General features: G+C 50.0%; 1 protein-coding gene across 2 annotated transcripts in view; it reads right to left on the bottom strand.

Moving 5' to 3' along the window:
- The window catches only part of carmil3 (capping protein regulator and myosin 1 linker 3), a 62,698-nt gene extending 44,409 nt beyond the window's left edge, over positions 1–18,289 (bottom strand). The window contains exons 1-8 of one of the 2 annotated variants that reach the window (XM_086171956.1): positions 18,034–18,289; positions 13,903–13,997; positions 5,546–5,596; positions 4,468–4,527; positions 4,266–4,387; positions 1,636–1,733; positions 1,370–1,440; positions 1,214–1,287 (exon numbers count right to left, since the gene is read on the bottom strand). In XM_086171956.1, coding sequence (XP_086028082.1) covers positions 1,214–1,287; positions 1,370–1,440; positions 1,636–1,733; positions 4,266–4,387; positions 4,468–4,527; positions 5,546–5,596; positions 13,903–13,997; positions 18,034–18,085 — 623 coding nt within the window. In that variant the 5' untranslated portion in view covers positions 18,086–18,289. The remainder of the gene's footprint in view (positions 1–1,213; positions 1,288–1,369; positions 1,441–1,635; positions 1,734–4,265; positions 4,388–4,467; positions 4,528–5,545; positions 5,597–13,902; positions 13,998–18,033) is intronic. The other variant, XM_086171957.1, reaches the window with a different exon arrangement.
- Positions 18,290–18,897: the final 608 nt, after the last annotated feature.

Raw genomic sequence — 18,897 nt, 5'->3', positions numbered from 1 at the left:
CGCCGTTAATGCGCTCACCGCCGCCGCTGCAATCAGTCCCTTTCATTTCAGAGCTGCGGCGAGGCCTGTGACAGGACACGCTTTAAGCATGTGTGTGTGTGTGTGTGTGTGTGAGTCCTGACACACACACACACACACACAAACTACATCAAGAGTCATCTTAGGTTGAATTTTCCGTTTGCGCGTCAGCCGTCAAGCCTCTCTATGAAGAGCGGCGGCCGAAACGGATGCTTCCCTCCACGTCTGGACGAAAAAAAAAAACCAGAGAAAAGAAAGCGAGCGAGAAAGAGACACGACAGGAGGGAGGCTGCCGCGAAGACATATGGCGTCTTACAGCTTGTTTGAAGTCGTGTGTTCCGGCTCTGACAGGCTCGGCGCTCCCTCCGCCGCCGTCTTCGCCAAGTTGTGAAGAGAGAAAGCGAGGGAGAGACTGAACACGCTCTGGATTTGGCCCTTGAGAGGGTCCAGGTAGACGCCACCGCCGCCGCCGCCGCCGCTCCTTGCCGAAACACAACCTGACAGCGGGTGACGTCTGGGGAAACGTTTTCGCCGTGTATCGTGGCACCGGAGGAGGAAAACTCCTTGTTGTTTCTGAATTAGATAAATGTGGCCTCGCTGTTTGAGTGCGGCAAACAAAAGTTGGAGCGGCGATACTGGTGGGACCCGACTGGAAGCGGCTTTGTTAAGAAACCGTTACCGGCTGACTGCGGACCTGTCACTCAAAAGCACAAGCTGTGTTTTTAGGTTAGTCAGGGAGGGACGCCGACCACCAGGCATCAAGGTCACATGGTTGACTAGGAGCATGCCGCTAATTCAGCATTTGCACGTTCGCGATTGTGCGTTCAGAAGTACGTGTCAACAGCAGCCGGAGTGACCCCATCTCCGGACCAAACAAGGGTACGATTTGAAAGATTGAGGAGTTGCCGGGGGGATCGAAGGTGCGTTGTGATTCGCCGCGGAGGAGGTGGACCGGGCCAATGGACAACCATGAACAGGCGGAAAAAAATGGCGTCGGACAACCTCAAACATGTGACCTAATGGAGAAAGCGAAGTGGACAAGGAGGGAAGGGCACAAAGGGACATTGGCTCCCTTATGTATGCTTTCCCTTCAGCTGCAGTAAATGGCGCCTCCCACCACCCATTTTGGGCCGGACATGTGTCTTTCCCGGAAACTCATCGTGAAAGGACTCAATGAGGTGCGGAGGTGTATCACCTGCTGTCCAAGTGGCTGAAGTCCAGTAGGTTGAACTCCCGGTTGTCCTGCGAGTGGTAGATGGTGTCCACGTCCTGCGGCGGGAGAAAGAGAAGCTGGTGAGAGGAGTGGCCGAAGAGAAAGGCGGGATGGAAGACACCGGATCGGACGCCTCACCCACTGCACTTCCTCTTTGCAGCCGATCCCGTTGTAGTCGCAAAGGGCGGCGTACGTCTCGGAGAAACCCCCTGGGACACGGAGGAGACCAATCAGGAAGGAGGAGGAGGAGCGACGGTAAACGCTGAGGTGAGATGAAAGTATTGCACCGAGCTCTTCGCGTAGATTAACGGGATTACGCGCAGAGAGAGAGTTCATCCAGCGACCTCGCTTCCTGACCCACATTGATAGCGGCGCTCGCCCGGGAGGCGTTTCGGCCGACTCACCGCAGGTCTTCTGGCCGTCCAGCGACGACTCGGAGCCGGGCGAGAACTTGTGAGTGGTTCCGTCTGCCGCGTCGCCTTCGGCTCGGCAAATGGGAGGGCTGGGTGGGGAGAGAGCGACGGGTCAGCGCGCCACGCTACTTCCTGTTTCATTTTCTCCATCGTTCAGTTCTAGCGGGTTAGCGGACCAGTCACCAGGTCATCCATGCCTGTGGGCTATTTTTGAACCGAAGACGGAGAACCTGGAGCCGACTGATCCGAGGACGCCGGGTCGCGCCCGAGCTCCGTTGTGATTGGCTCTAACTCCGTCGCCACCCCGAGCGCCGCAATGAGAGAGCGGGTGAAAAGGCGTCGACAAAACGCGTTCTTGAATCCCGATGATGTGCTCGGCGACGACATTGCGTCCACGGCGAAGCACAATGTCGCCCATCTCCTCGCCGCCGCTGCCAGGCAACTCCGACTGAGTCCTTGACTCGGGTTCGCCTCGTCTCGCTGCGCCGCGTGACAGAGTCCGTCCTGCCTGGTGGGGAAAATCTATTCTCCGGATTTTTTCTCCTTCTAACACCTTCAGTGCAAAATCAGGCAGGAAAAAAAAACAGATGGGAAATATAATCCCTCCCTGAGCTGGTGCTGCAGTGCCCTTGGGCAAAGCCTTCAACTGCCGGATTTCTACATGATGCTCCTCCGCTAGAGGAGATCCGCCTCCCTGGTGGGAACTACTTAGCATCTGGCCTCTGCGCTCGCTGCTGCGGGCACCCTGGGATGATGCTTTAAATAAAAAGAAAATAAGATGAAATAGTTGATATGGAAATCAGATTGGAAAAAAAAAAAAATGATAGAAAAAAAAATAAATAAATAAAAAAAAATCTGAACTTAATTTAACTGAACTTAAATAAATATGAAATGATTAATGTATAAAAAAAAGATGAAATCGATTCATAACATAAAGTTCGATGTACGTGTGAATTAATATAAAAGTAAATAAATCAGGTGAAAAACTTTATTCAATCTAAATAAAATAATCAATATATTGAAAAGGTCAAATAAATTAATAAAATAAGTAAAAATATGTGCAAATAATCATAAAACTGAAAAATCGAGATAAGGAATAAAACATAAATAACACAAAATTGAATATGAATACAAGTTAGTATATAATACATAATTAATTGCACTAAAAATGAGATAAGATTTAAATAAGATATATATACATGCAAGAAAATATTATACACATTTAAAAATCAAGATATGAAATTCATCTTTAAATAAAACAAAATTAAATATAAATAGAACATGAGACCAAGTAAATTCATGAAAACAGAAAAAATATATGTATAAATTAGGTAAAATTTGCAAATTGGCATCTTTTTACCAATAGATATATAAAATAAATAAATTAGAAATAGAAATTCATAACATAACAGAAAAAAATACATAAAAGTATTTACAAATAATAAAAATCAGATAAAAAAAAAAAAGAAATCAGAAATAGTTATAAATTAAAGTATGAAATAAAACTAGACTCAGACATCTTCCAGTTAAATGAAACAGAAAGGAGGGGACATTTGATTTACGGTCCAGAAATAATTCCATTTTAGGTTAATTTAAAAACCGCTGAGTAATGTTTTTAAAACATTACTCCTGAATTTACTTACTTGTTTATTTACTTTGCTCATGTCCGAGAAGGAAGATGGAAAGAGAAATGAGAGGGGACGCCCTCCCCCCCCCCCCCCACACACACACATATACACACACACACACACACACACACGCACGTGCACCCGCACAAAGGCATGCATGCCCCGGTGTACCTGCTCTGGCTTTTTGATAGGATTACGTTGTTGCAGTGTCGCGTTCAACACACACCGGCCTTAATCCCATTTGTCAACAAATCACTCACTCACACTCTCTCACACACACACACACACACACACAGGAGCGCATCGCTGACCTTAATCCCCACCTTATCTCCGCCACGTTGGAGCGTGCATGTGCGCGAATGTGTGTGTGTATTCGATACGATCTGCATTTATGTACTCGCGCCAATCAGTCACAATGCTGCACAACAACCCTCCCCCACCTCTTCATTTCCCTCTGATCTTTCTCCCTGGGAAGCGATCATCCGCCGCTGATGGCGAGGAGCCGCTTCGAGGGAATGATGGAGAGCGGAGATCGCCCGACAGAGGTCAATACCTCCTCCGTCCCTCCTCCCCTCGCTGCTCCGGGAGATTGGACCCAGGAGAGGAGGAGGGGGAGGGGGAAGGTAGACCAACTCTACACGGATCAATAACCTCAGATTAACCGATCCGACCACACGATTGGACTCGCAAGAAGCTGGGAGCGAAGCGGGAAGTTGCGACGAGCAGAGAATCTGATTAGATGTGGAGGAAAACGAAAGGAAACAAAAAAAAAAAAAAAAACATTTCGCCGTGCTTTTCTGCTTTTCCGCGACGCCGCCCGCCGGAGGGAAACGCGGCGTGACGCGGGGAAACGGCCGAGGCGATACCCGGCGTTCGGCCCGCTGAGGCGGAAACATGCCCCGGAAAGCGCCGCTGCCAACTCGCCGTCCGGCTACGTTAGCGTTCCGAGCTAACGTAACGTGAAAAAACTGAAATGAACACCGGGCCGCTCACGCATAGATGGAGTTGTTGAAGACTCTGGACAGGGCGTAGTTGATGTGGCCGACCATGTGGTCCAGCTGGTCCTGGGTCTGCAGTCTCAGAGAGTACGTGGTCTTATCGGTGTCGATCACGACCTGCAGGAGGGGTGCAAGGGGGTCAGCTAGTGTGCAGTCCAATGGGGCGCAGGAACAAAACCCGGCGTTTGATTGGTCACCTGGTGCTCCGGGTAGGTGTTCATCGCTCGGATTTCCAGGAAGTTGAAGGTGACCTCCACCTGAAAAGACAAAAAGACATTGGAAACCCAATAACGTCAGCGTGCCAACTGGCCAGTTAGCATGTCGCTTCATGCTAACTGTTTTTTTTTCCCAGATGTTATTTAGGTCTCTAAATGTGGATTTGGTAAGCGCTGATAAAGTTTGCTGGTTTGGAAGGTGGTGAAGCGGTTAGCCACGCTTGCATTATTAAGGTCCAAATGTGGATTTGAGAAGAGGCAAGAAAGTTTGCTGGTTTGGACAGCGGATAAACGGTTAGCCTAGCTTGCAACAGAGATCAAAAGCTCGAGAAAAAAATGGGGCCAAGGTAGCAAACTTATTCCAAGAGAAAAAAAAAACAACAACAAAACGATAACTTAAGTGTGCTACCTGCTCATTAGAGAAGGAGTAGTTTAGACAATTAGCATGTAGCTTGATGTCACTAGCTATTCGTCTTCTGTTTTTTCCCTAATAGTGGATTTGATAAGTTGTGGATTTAAAAAGAGGCTCGCAAAAAAAGCGCCCAGCTGCTGACTGGAGCAGGGGCGGCGTCATACATGTCATCTGCTAAAGCTAATTAGAATTAGCTTCACGCTACGAGCCATTCGGCTTCTAATTGGGGTGTAATTGTGGATCTGACAAGTGAGCAAGAGAGTTTGGAAAGATGCTATATGATTAGCATAGCTCAGGACAGAGAGGTTAAACAAAGCAGTTAAAAAAAGAGCATGCAGTAATTGCTCAAAAACTTCCAGCTAGCTGCTAATTGAGGCGGGAGCATTGTCTATCTTTTCACCCACACGGCAACAGCTAATTAGCATGTAGCTTCATGCCACCAGCCGTTAATCATCTGCAATGTAATCGTGATCTGCTTCTAAAAACATAATCGCCACTGCTATCTCAGGTCTACACTCCCCCGCTTGGAGAATATCTGACTTTCCTTTCTTAGTGTGTGTGCATGTGTGTGTGTGTGTTTGTTACCATGACATCAAGGCTAGCGAGTGAACGGCGTAATATTCCACGGAGAGCTAGAAGAACATTTACCTTGGTGGGCACTTTGACAGCGAAGAGATACAATCTCCATGTCGCCAGGACCTGGGGGGGGGGGGGACACATTAGTTTTATTTTCTAATTTTCCATCGCACAGAAGGGATGAAAAATGCAAATGGCGGCAAAAAAAATGGCAGGAAAAACAAAACAAAATGGATATTATTGCGAGAGCAGCCCAGTTGTAAGCAACGCCTCGTAAGTCATGCTAGGAAGCGGCTAATGATCGTCTTGCGCTAGGAGAAATATTACGCTGTAAATTCGGGAGCGGCGTGACGCTCTGATTTGTCATGTCGAATTTCGGCAGCGGGCGAAGGGGGGGGGGGGCGGGTTTTTGCTTGCTAGCGCTTGGTGGCACCAGCTAGCTAAAACAAAATAATCAAAAAGGTTGTGGCTTCCAGAGAAATGATTAGCACATGAAAGTAGCATGAATGTATTCATAAATCATACATGAATTAGCATGGGCGCGGGCACACACACGCACGCACACGCGCACACACACACACACACACACACACACGTCTGGTGTCCATCATTCCTCAGATTTCTCCCTCCATCTCCGTGGATATCTGTTCATTCACCCCAACTCCTGCCAGCCCCTTCACCCCAATCCCTAATCCGTCCAGATTCCCCCGTGTGCCCTGGCGTCCCGTCGGCGCCCCCCTTCCCTCCCTTCCCCTCCTCCCTCCCCAGTCTCCGTCCCCCCGGTGCAGTTTTTCTATTCCTTTTTCTGCTCTGTCGCTTTCAATTCCTCAAGGCCTCTCCGCGCTGAATGGCTAATGGCGCCCTGCTGAGTGCTGGTGAGGGAGAAGAAAGAGAAAGAGACGCACAAAGACACACACACACACACACACACACACACACGGAGAGGAGGCGACAGGACAGAGACACCAGATTTCCCTCCTGATAATAAAGTCCTCTGATTCCGGCCTCTCAGATCAGCGCCGCGTCTTAACCGGATAGACATCCGTGACGTACTCAGCCGGTGGGGGTGGGTGGAGGAAGCTCTGGCTCAAAGCCCACCAACCGTGGAGGCCGACCCCGGCACCCCCCGCATCCCCGATCCTCCGTGGCGAGTTTGAAAACTGTTCTGTTGGGGAGGCGTGATGGGAGCTGGAGGCCCAACGGAAGGGGGGGGGGGGGTCTCTCTGCTTCACACACACACACACACACACACACACGGGAGCCATGGAACCCAACAGAAGGTCTGGTTCTGTAAACAGCGGCCATCAATAATGCAGGCGGCTGGTTTGATCCTCCGATGTGGAACAAGACCCGCGTCGCCCGTCAAAGCGCACGTTTCTTGTGCATGTGTGTGAGTGTGTGTGTCTCACGGCCCGTGAATACTTCACGTGGAAAAAAAAAAGAAAAAAAAAAAGAAAAAAAAAAAAAAACGCGCTGCTACTAACAGGGCCCGGAAACAGGAAGTGCCGGATATTTAGAAAACGAAAGTGAAAGTAAAAAAAGGGGGCGGGGCTCGCAGAATGACATCATGATGGGATTCGATAACAGTTAGAAACCTTGAGCCGTGAAGACGTGACTCCCCAAATCATTGAAACTTTGAAAGCTCCTCAGAGGGTGGGGGGGTGTAGGTGAGGATGAAGGTGTGTGTGTGTGTGTGTGTGTGTGGGGGGGGGGCAGAGGTGCCCTTGCCGTGATGGCATCAGTTCAAAGAGCAGCCTGGTCAGACTGCCAGGGCTTGATGGGAGAGTGTGTGTGTGTGTGTGTTTGTGTGTGTGTGTGTGTGTACGTGCATGCAAGATGAACTGAAAACAAAGTATCTCTCGCAGTGTGTGTGTCTGTGTGTGTGTTTGCGTGTGTGCGTGCGCGCATGCACTTCCACGGCGAAAAGGGGCGGGGGCTTATATTAATCATAAGCTGTCAGGCTCTGGGTCTTGCACTTCAAACGAGATAGTGCAAATCAAAGTGTGTCTCTAGGTCGTGTTGGAATGTGTGTGGTGTGTGTGTGTGTGTGTGTGTGTGTGTGTGTGTGTGTTATGGTTCTGCCTCAGAGGCTACAAGCTAAGGATCAGTGCCAGATTTGACTGCTTGTGGTATTTCAAGCTTGGCCACGAGAGCATTTTAAAAACACACACACACACACACACACACACACACACACACACACACACACACACACACACACACACACACACACACACACACACACACACACACACACACACACAGGCACTTCGTCCTGACGCAGACATTTGCAGGCACATCGGTATCAAGGCTTCTCATGTACGTATAATGATGCACAATAGCATGGCTAAGCTGGCTTTGGACAACACTTTGCCTGCCGCGGACACACACACACACACACACACACACACACACACACACACACACACACACACACACACACACACACACACACACACACTGATGGAAGTAATCTGACAGATTGACTGATGGCAGGGTTGTGTTCTTATGATGTGGAGTTCACTTGAGTGATGGTGGCTGAACGTCTGCAAGTGTGTGTGTGTGTGTGTGTGTGTGTGTGTGTGTGTGTGTGTGTGTGTGTGTGTGTTTGAAAGCACAGATGCCCCAGGTCCTGCTCCGTAAGTGGACGTTAGAGTGGTTGAGAGCCAGAGATGGAGCTAAATGAGAGGTAGGAAATGCAGGGAGCAAAATAAATAAATAAATATTAAATAAATAAAAATAAACAAATGCCTTTCGTTCCAGATTTGCTCGCAAAAAAAGAAAGAGCTTCAAAGAAACAAGTAAACAAGGACGGCGCTGAAACAGAGGAACTCTCAGGATGGCGTGGAGGGCTGGGGAGATGGAAGCGCCAGTAAAAAAAAAAAAAAAAAAAAAAAAGAACAAATAAAAAGAAAGAAAAAAAGAAATAAATAACGCGAGGAGTGGCGTGCCGGAGGAAGGCGTGGGCAGTCGGGGCCAACATGGCGGACGATAATCGACCAAAGGACGGTGGCAATTACGTGGGAATCCCGTGGGAAGAAGGCAGCGATCGCAGAAGGCGCGCCGCTAATGGCCGCCGCCGCCCGAGCGCAGTGAGCCGGAGGAAGATGAATGGCTCGTTGGCGTGGCGGTTTCGGCGGAAGCGCGGACGCAGGAGCGGCGGGGAGGGACGGCGTCCCGTCGCCTTTCGCTTTGTTCCCGCAGCTCAGCGGGACCGTCTTCGGCGGAGGAGCGTAATCCGAGCTGAAAGCCCGACCCGGGGCCCGAGACGCCTCCTTCGGGTCTCGTCCTGCCGCCGCTGCCCGAGGTAACCGTGGAAACAACGTCGCGGCAGTAATAGTTTTTCGAAAATGACGGTTTCTTTCTAAAAACCGCACAATCCCGTGCTGACGTTTGTGTTTGCGTTGGCTGTCACGGAGGGTCGGGGGAGGGGTCGTCACCTCGGTAACAGATCCAGAATGTCCGGCTGGAGAAGATTAACGCGTTTTAACGGCTTAGCCAGAGCCCAAAACGCCACCCGGCTGCTCCCGACGCCTCTCGGGATTCCACTTTGCTCAAAGTGACGGCGGCACAAGCCGGGAAGCAGGTCCCTTCCCTTTGTCGCTACCGACCGCCATGTTAGCGCCAGGTTAGAGCAACAAAACATGACCATCTTTAAAGCAGAGGTTTTTGCTTATCCTGCGTTAATGTTAGCAAAGCGACATCATGTTAAAAAGAATTAAAAAGCTGTCATTCGACAGCGGAGAAATAGCTAAGTTGACTAATTTCATGATCGGGAGGTGGTAGCATGTTAACTGAGTTAGCCACCTGCAGGCCCAGATCAACTAATTTACATGACTTCTGGGACAAACTCAAAAAATCTTGTGACCCAGCAGGACAATTTTGACTAGTTTGGATTACATTAGTAAGATTAGCCATTATCACCCGACATTTTGTCTGTAGTGTTAAAATCAGATGTTAGCTAACATGGAGCAGAGGAGCAGGCACATGGTTGACCTGCTGGCATCACAATAGATATATTCCACGCTGCGCTAACAGACTAGCTGTGCAGAAAGTGATAGTATATTAGCTGCGTTAGCGACCTGCAGGCCCAGATTAGTTCGTTTGCAAGATTCTGGGGCTGAGCTAGAAAAAGATTGCTAACCGGCAGGACAATGTTGACGCGTTTGGATAAACCTAGTCGCTACACCTGACATTTTGTCTGTCTTGTTGAAATCAGATGCTCGCTGATGTGGAGCAGACATGTCGTGGACCAGGTGGAATCACTACCGACAACGCTGCGCTAACAGAGAAGCTGTTCAGGAAGTGATAGCATATTAGCCGAGTTAGCTACCTGCAGGCCCTAATCAGCTAGTTTGAACGATTCTGCGGTGGAACGCGGATAAACATGCGGCCCGGCCGGACATCTTTTTACCCGTTCAGATTTAATTAGCCAGATTAGCTGCTAACACCTGATAGCGAGGTTATTTTGTCCACTTTTGAATCCAAAGTACAAACCCGAGCGTTGTTACTCCCTCAACGCCGATAACTGCAATCCGCCGAGTCCATCTCGCCTTTCGCCGTGACCCATTCATCACTGTCACCGGCTTTTAACTCGGAAATTAAACCCTCACCTCGTCCCTCGGGCGACGCCACGGACTCACCTCCAACAAACCGACCTTGTTTACGAAAAACTCCAACAGTTCATCTCGTGGAGTTCCAACAAGTCAGTTTGTGTTATTTACGGGAGCGAAGGTCCCGATCGGCACATCAAATTTTATTCTTTTGATTAGCGGGATGCTGACGTTTATTTGTAAGCTTTGAAGGTTTGATTTACATCCAGACGGTGGTGTTAGTTTTCAATGAGCTGTGATGAATAAAAAAGGAAGGGTATTGATGGGACATATATTTCATTAAAAAAAAAATAAAAAAAAAATTGGGGATGTTTAGCATAATGAGGAGCTGCTAGCATCGTTTTTTAAAAAAAAAAAAAAAAAAAAAAAAAACCTGCAGCGAGGTGGTTATATGACAATTTAATCTATTTAACAGATAACATAAAAACATTGTAGTTATAATGTGAGAAAAATGATATTATTTAAGAAGCCTCAAAAATAAAAAGCTCGCCGATGATCCAGAGCAAAACAACCAGTCCGGGGGTCTTGGGGAGGGGGCGGGGGTCCCCGGAGGAAAGGGGGGGCTCCACCTTCGGCCAGCGGAGCGTGACCTGGGCTGTCAGAGCGGCGTTCTCCGCCAGTAATGGGACCATTATGAGCTCGGAAGCTTCCAGATGACAGAGGAGGGGCGAGGAAGGGGCCGGGGGGGGAGGTGACCAATGAGGATAAATAATAAGTGGTGGACGGTCACATCAGCAACTGGGGCATCACAACACATCAGACCCTGCCATCAGAAAACACACACACACACACACACACACACACACACACACACACACACACACACCAGCCTGACTCTCTTCCTCCTCAGCTCCCCCCCCCCCCCCCCACGCCGCTGCACCCCCAGCCTTTGAAGATGCTTTGTTTTCCGACTTCCCTCTAATCTTCAAATAGAGTGATCTAATAATGGCTGCGAGAGTGTGTGTGTGTGTGTGTGTGTGTATGGGTGCGTGCATGTGTGTGAGATGTGTGTGCGTGCATGCACGCCGCCGAAGCGACGATGCACCGAACCGTGCGTGTCCTCGGGGATGTCAAAACTGTAAGTAACTGCACACGTGTGCTAGTATGTGTGGTGTGTGTGTGTGTACATCCAGTGATGGAAACATGCATGTTGAAGCTCCACCATCCCAACACACACACACACACACACACACACACACACACACACACACACACAGACACGCACACGCAGACACGCACACAGCCACACAGCCCCAGGTTCTGTTTGGATGTCATTCTGAGCCCGCCCTGCACCTCAGTCCGAGACGTGTGTGTGTGTGTGTGTGTGTGTGTGTACATCCAGTGATGGAAACATGCATGTTGAAACTCCACCCTCCCAACACTCACACAAACACACACACACACACACAAATGCACACACACGCATACACACACACAAAGCCCCAGGTTCTGTTTGGATGTCATTCTGAGCCCTCCCTGCACCTCGGTCCGAGACGTGTGTGTGTGTGTGTGTGTGTGTGTGTGTTTGTGCGTGTGTGTGTGTGTGTGTCGCGACATCACGGTCGCTGCAGTCAACGCAAACAGACAGCTGGACACCAGCAGCCTCCAGAAAGCAGGGAGAAGGAAGGAGCGCGACGTGGAACCAGATACTTTGAGGAATCCCACGTGTTTGGTGAAATTCTCCTGGTGGAGCGGCGAGGGGCGGAAACGGCGGCGGAAACGGCGGCGGAAACGGCGGGCCTTGGATTGATGTCCGCGGCGGACACGAAAACACACGAAAAGGGGGAGGATGAAAGCTGTGTCGGGGGCTTAAAGACACGACTTCCTGAACGAAGACTCCTCATTAGGAGGCAAGCCTGAAAACTAACAAAAAAAAAAAAACACAACGAACACACCCACCCGTGGGTTAACTGTCTGCAAATCTCTAGCCGCCTGTGTGTGTGTGTGTGCGCGTGTGTGTGTGTGTGTGTGTGTGCGCGCAATGCCGCCAATCACCTCGTTGCACCTCAGCTCACCTCCCTGTGTTCCAAAACATTGCATCAATTAGACTGAAGAGCTTCTCCTCTCAGAGGGAACAGGCCCGGATAAACGCCGGGATCCACCTTTTCGCCCCCTCCCCCCGCCACACACACACACACACACACACACACACAGCCCTCCTCCCCGCATTAAAGTGGCGGCGGCGGCCAAGGACCATTTGGAGACTTAAAAAAAAAAAGTCTTAAAAGAACTAATTGAATTGCTTGTGATGGAAAGAGGAGCTCAATACCCTTTTATAGGTTGGAGTAAAGATGGAAGGACACGGGTGGAGGTGGAGGTGGAGGGTGGAGGGTGGAGGTGGAGGGTGGAGGGGGACGGCGGCGCCGGGGGTGATGACGGAGGGTGAGTGATCGGGATGGACAGATGAGGAGGGGGGCAAAGGGAGGAGATGAGGGAAATTGTGTGTGTGTGTGTGTGTGGTGATGATGACTGGATGGATGGATAGAGGGCAAAAACAAAAAAGGAGGAAGGTTTGTACTTTGTGCTAATCAGTGTCTGTTTTTTTTTTTTTTGTCTTCCAGGGGGAGGAAGTGAGCGAGCGAGCGAGCAAACGCCGCCTTCGCCGCCGACAGTGACGAAGCCATCAGTCACCAGTGGGGCGATTCATCGACAATTTCTCAATAAGCAGGGCGGCCTGGGCCTCACACAGGCTCCCCGAACGTGTCATGGAGCTGCCCACACACCCTCTGGTGTGCCCGCGCGCGCACGCACACGCACGCACACACACACACACACACACACACACACTCGATAAACAATAACAAGAAGCCATATCAGACATGATTGGCATGTACTCTAAACAGTCGGCCCTTTTCCACACACACACAGAGGCATGTATGCACACACACACACACATACACACTCCAAACACCAACAATAAGCCTTTGCAGTCATGATTGGCATGTACTCCAAATGGTTGGCTCTTTTACACACACACACACACACACACACACACACACACACACACACCTCTTAAACGTTAACAAACATCAACAATGAGCCATATCCACCCCAACTGGTTATATAGTCAAGGTTTTTACACACACACCACCACCACCACCACCACCAACAACAACAAGCTAGATCAACCTTGACTGGCTATATAATAAACAGTCAAGCTTTTAGACACACACACACACACACACCTCTGAAACATTAACAAACATCAACAATGAGCCATATCCACCCCAACTGGTTATATGATAAACAGTCAAGGTTTTTACACACACACACACCACCACCACCACCACCACCACCACCACCACAACAACAACAACAACAACAACAACAACAACAACAAGCTATATTAACCTTGACTGGCTATATAATAAACAATCAAGCTTTTACACACACACACACACACACACACACACACACACACACACACACACACACACCAAGCCATATAAACAATGACTGTCTATGCAATAAACAGTGGAGCTTTTTAACACAAACATGCATGCACACAAACACACACATGCACACACACTCTTGCCTGTGGCATTAAGGCCACCCTGCCACATCTAATAAAGTGTGTGGGATGGACTCAGTAGGCCTCGGCATGGTGTCCACTCCGCTCTGCTTAGGCAGCATCTGCCTTAAGCCCCATTTTCAACGCGTCTGTCGGGCGTCTCGGGACGAGGGGTGGGTGTGGAGGGTGGCGTGGGGGGTGAGTGTAGCCGGGGGTGAGTTGTCCGGGTTCGTTCCACCACCCCCACCACCCCCACCCGTCCCGACAAGCGGCGGGCGATTCGACGGGTTAGGGGCGGCGCTTACCAGAATCCTGTCCTCCGATTTGCCGCTCCGGGTGTCCTGCTTGATGGCTCGCACCAGCTTCAGCGGCTGCTTGTCCAGAACCTTCCGGATGCTCTCTGTGGAACGGTGGGAGTGGAAGAAGAGGGAGAACGTTAAAAACCATCGCCACAGCATGAGTACATTGGGAAATCCATTGACGACTTTAAGTCGCCAGCTAAAATGTACGACTAGCTTTGTGGGTCTGACTTGTATGCTTAACAAGTAGAGCCACACAGGCAATCCAGTATCTCATCTGAGGCTCCTAACACACATCTTTCAAGCCTAGAACCAACATGCTACATCGCTGGGTGGTGCGGGGGGGCCGGGGGCGCCGCTAGAACCCGATCCGCAAACTGGATGGATGGAACTGATGGCGTCACCACGCGTTGCGCCCGCCGAGCAGAAGAATGAAACAGAAGAGGCGTCAGTCGCACAGCGGCCTATAACTGATACGCTTAATTAGCTCGCTATCGGGGGCCACAAATGATAATACACCCCTCCACCGCTCCGCCTGACCGGTAAAAAATACCAGGAGGGACCGTGACTCATCCGGGTTGGTTGAGAACAAGAGCCGGTTCCGGTAGAGAACAGATACCCCATCAGCTTGATTCACCGCAGCCCCATGTACGCCTGCAAGCTTATCAATGCCATTAATCAATGCTAGCTCCGTCGTTGTCTTTTCTTAAAGGAACGATACTCCCAGTGACATCACTCCTGAAACCGTCCAGGATCTGACCTGGTTATTTGGTTGTGTTTTTTTTTTTTTTCAACCGTGATGCTCAGTCGAAGGTGGAGTCGAACATACCGGAGCAGTCGAGTCCAGATTCTCCTGATTTACACTCTGGACTCTCACGGCGAACCTCTGCCAAGACTCCGTGTGCTTCTTATTTATGGATGAGCGTTGCCAAGGTAGCCGACACGGCGAGGCATCTCGACTTCATCGGTATTTCGCGCCAACCTTGGAGGAAGCGAGGAGGAAATTTAAAAAAAAAAAAAAACGAATGCACGTGGCCGAACAAGGACACGGCGCCATGGAGAAGTCTGGTCAGACGTCGTGAAAAAGATGAAACTACAAGTAAGACTCTTCAAATGTAACACTGCCTTTTCTTCTCACAGACATTTTGTCTCAAGGTTAAAACGTCCAAACGGGGGCTCACTCGAGGCCGGGCTGAACTTTGGAACTCCGGGAGTCTCCTCCATCTTCCTTCAAGCTTCTCGGTATCCCCAAAAGCGCCTCGGATGGCGTTAAGCGAGATCCATCGGAGGCAATGACTCCCCAAGAACTTTGGGGCGCTTTAGCAAGGGGAGCAGAAACTTCTCTCGCACCCCACGACTGTCGGGTTTATCTCACGGAGACAATGTTTCTCACGTTGGTTCACTTGAGATACGTTCGACAACAGAGAGGACTAGATGTGTCAGCACAGAGACAACGATCCGGCACATTTTGTAGGGTTACAGTCACCGCCAAGGACGACAGTGACTACAAATCGAGGCCAGACACAATTCAGGCGAGACCTGGTCAAGATGGAGACTTGGTTAAAATAGTCTACACTCAAGATCAGGTGGGAACAAACCATGGTTAAGTTGGAGACCAAACCACAAGAAAGTTAAGGTGAGACTAACCAAGGTAAGGTGGAAAAAAAGTCATGTGACCAAGTGCATGTTCGGAAGTCAAGATTGAGGACCAATCCAAGTTCAAGTCGAGACGAAGACCTGGGTAAGATGGACCAACTCTAATCTGAGATCAGGTGAGGACAAGTCAAGATTAATTTGAGGTCCAAACCAAGATGAGACGAACCGAGGCAAAGTGAAAACCAGTTAGTTGATCAAGTCAGAACTAAAACTAAGACAAAGTTCAGACTACCAAGTTCAGCGTACCACTCAAACCTAGGTAAGAGACCAATCCAGATCAAGTTAAGGACCAAACCAGGTTAAGGTGAGACCAAGTCTGGACACCTGCAGAAAACTTGTTGGCAGTTGCACTAAAGAGCCTGGTGATTGGTCGTGCTAGAAGGGGGCGGGGTCATACATCGAATCCCAGCAAGGGCCTCGACATGGAGCCATCATACCGATGACTTCCGGTCGTTCCAGACGAGACCTTCTGGAGGACGAGCGAAGCTCTCGCTGTGGCGGGACCTTCCAGAGTTAGATCGACGTCTACGGCCGTACTTTGGTTCTGGCGTCTCTCCTTTGGCGTTTTTTCGCAGCGCGACGGCGGATTACGACATCAAACACGACTGCGAGGGGGGTGTGAACAGTCGCAGAGGCGTCTACAAAGACAACCGCTAACGCGCACACACACACACACACACACACACACACATGCAAGCACAACCTCTCGCCGCGGAGGACTCATAAAACTGGGCTATTTTTAGCCTCAAAAGGAAGGCGGAAGCAGCGGGCTCATTTCAACGGGATGAGCCACGGGAACCGGGAGCCGCCATCTTTGGACGGGGCACCCGACCCCGGCTCCGGCTCCCTGGAGCGACAGAACATCTGCACCAAACAAAGCACCAGGAGCTAACACCTGCTAACTGTTAGCCCACACGATGCTACATGCGCAGTGGCAACTTCCTGGTAACCTGGAAGCCCAAAGAGTACCCACTGCGTACATGTACCTCCGATTCCTGTTTAAGGCAAATAACGTCCCGGGTATTTCTGGATTTTGCTGGGCTTCGTGTTCGTCCGACCTCGCCGGGGGCGCCGTCTTCGATCAACGCCGGGTTCAAAAACAGAGCGAGATAGCGACGACGGTGTCTTAAAAAGGGAATGACGAAATTGGATTCCTGAAGTTCTTGTTCTAAGCCCGCTGGCGTGGGGCGGGCGGGGAGGGTTGGGGGTTCAAGTCTGGAGCTCAGCCGTCAACTTTTAAACCCGGGTTTAATCATGGATGAATCACCCGGAGCGAAAGCCCCGTCATTTTTTAAATCCCGGCTCATCAAAGAGGTTTTCGTTGACGGAAGAGCCGAGCGAAACCCCAGGACGACCGGCGGCGCCGCAGAGGCCAATCGCACGCTTTGGTAAAGCAGGTAGCGGCTAACGAGCTAACGGAAGGGTCTTGTTTAGACCAGAACAACAAAGCACTCGGTCGCTACCAAATTTACGGCTGCCGCTAACGACGCTACGACTCATTATTCATCCATCCACCGATTGTTTTTTAAAAAATGAAATAAAAACACAATTCGGGCTCGGCGGCGTCTCGGTTCCTCCGGCCGACGGCTTGAAGTGGAAAGTTAAAAACAAACGTGTAAAGCGGCTGGTGATTCATTTGAGAGCCGAAAACGAACGGGCCTTTTCTTCAAACGCTGAAATTGACAGTTCGTACAAGAGGAACCCTGTTCGGTTTAATCGAGGCGCCGGCCACCATCAGGTCATGTGACACCTGGGTGATTGGAGGTGTGTGTGTGTGTGTGTGTGTGAGGGGGGGTAAGGACAGCTAAAGACAGTTATGTTGACATTAATCTGGCTTAAACCTTTAACACAGTTCACACCTCTCACACACACACACACACACCTTAAGCACCCCTCTCTTTTCAAAGCCCGCTCTAACATCCATACTAAAACCTCCACAACACACACACACACACACACACTCACACACACTATAATGACCCCCTGCAGCGCGTGCACGCCTACGCGCACACGCTGAGCTATGGCAGGTGTGTTAATGACTTAATGCCCCCCCCCAGGCCAGACAGACGGGATCAGGTGTCCAAACAGCGGGAAACCTGAGCGCGTGCACGCGAGGTTCCGGTCTATCTTTGTGCACGTGTGCGTGTGTATATGTGTGTGTGTATATGTGTGTGTGTTCACCGGGGTCTCAACTGCGGCTCCCACGCGTTGCAAGGCAGGGATGAGTGAGTGCACGGTGGCGTGCACTCCGGGGAACACTTGTAGGAGAGAACTCCACCACACGCACGCACGCGTGAAAGTGAACGCGCACCCTCCGGGCAATACCTCCTGTCCTCATGGACGCTCTTGTGCGTGCGTGCGTGCGTGCAAACTCCGTTGAGAAGGACCGGAAACGCTGATTTGGGAAACAAACATGCACTTCCGGCGGGCACGAGACCCCGGCGTTCGAAGCCGGGCACCTGCCGGTGCGCGCGGGCTCACCTGTGAGCTCCCTGCTGACGCCGGCGAAGCTCGCGCTCTCCCTCGAGGCCATCGCGAGCTCCTTCCCGCGCTCCTCCTCCGAGAAATAAAACAAATTCTTCTCCTCCTCGGGCGTTTCTTCACCTCTTCTTCCTCCTCCTTCTTCTTCTTCTTCTTCTCTATCTTCTCCTCCTCCTCTCCAGACGCTCCGCTGCTGCGCGGACGAGCGCTCGGACCCGACTGCCGCTGCTGCGCGCTCGGATCGAGCGCCCCACCGCGCGTGAGTGGGAGAGCGAGCACGACAGTGAATGGGAGAGAGAGAGAGAGAGAGAGAGAGAGCGCGAGCGGGAGGGAGGGGGTTATCATTAGCGTTAAAGCTAACGCATATTATTATAATTTTGAGTGCGTGTATGCTTACCTGCCAGGTCACACGAACTTTTTATTTTCTTTTTAGTTTAATTTTTTTTAATATGTTTTTTTTTTTAAATTACCGGTCTTGAAGCTGCGGTTCCGTTCAAACTCGTTTCCCTCGCGTGGCATCATGGGAAACGTACACTTCCGGGTTGCGTGGCCACGCCCCCTTTTCTGGACTTGTTATTTATATTTATTTTTATTAACAAATAAATATTCACAACAAATATTTTTAGCGAGGGGAAACACAAAATTTACATATGTACAACAATCAAAAAGCCATATTAAGACTAAACTAAAACATTTTCTATCCAAGTATACACATACTTCTAAATCTGTTTAGCCGGGGGAAACACAAAATATGAATATATACAACAATCAAAAAGCCATTTTAAAGACTAAAATATTTAACTAAAACACTCACTTTCTATGCATGTATACACATATATTAAATACATTTTTCCAAAATAAAAT

This window comes from Fistularia commersonii, chromosome 25 (assembly GCF_037954325.1).
Source record: "Fistularia commersonii isolate RoL2024-O1a breed Wild chromosome 25, RoL_Fcom_v1.0, whole genome shotgun sequence".
Lineage (NCBI taxonomy): Eukaryota > Metazoa > Chordata > Actinopteri > Syngnathiformes > Fistulariidae > Fistularia > Fistularia commersonii.
Note: the sequence above shows the minus strand (reverse complement) of the source record. Positions and strands in the feature narration are given on the sequence as shown.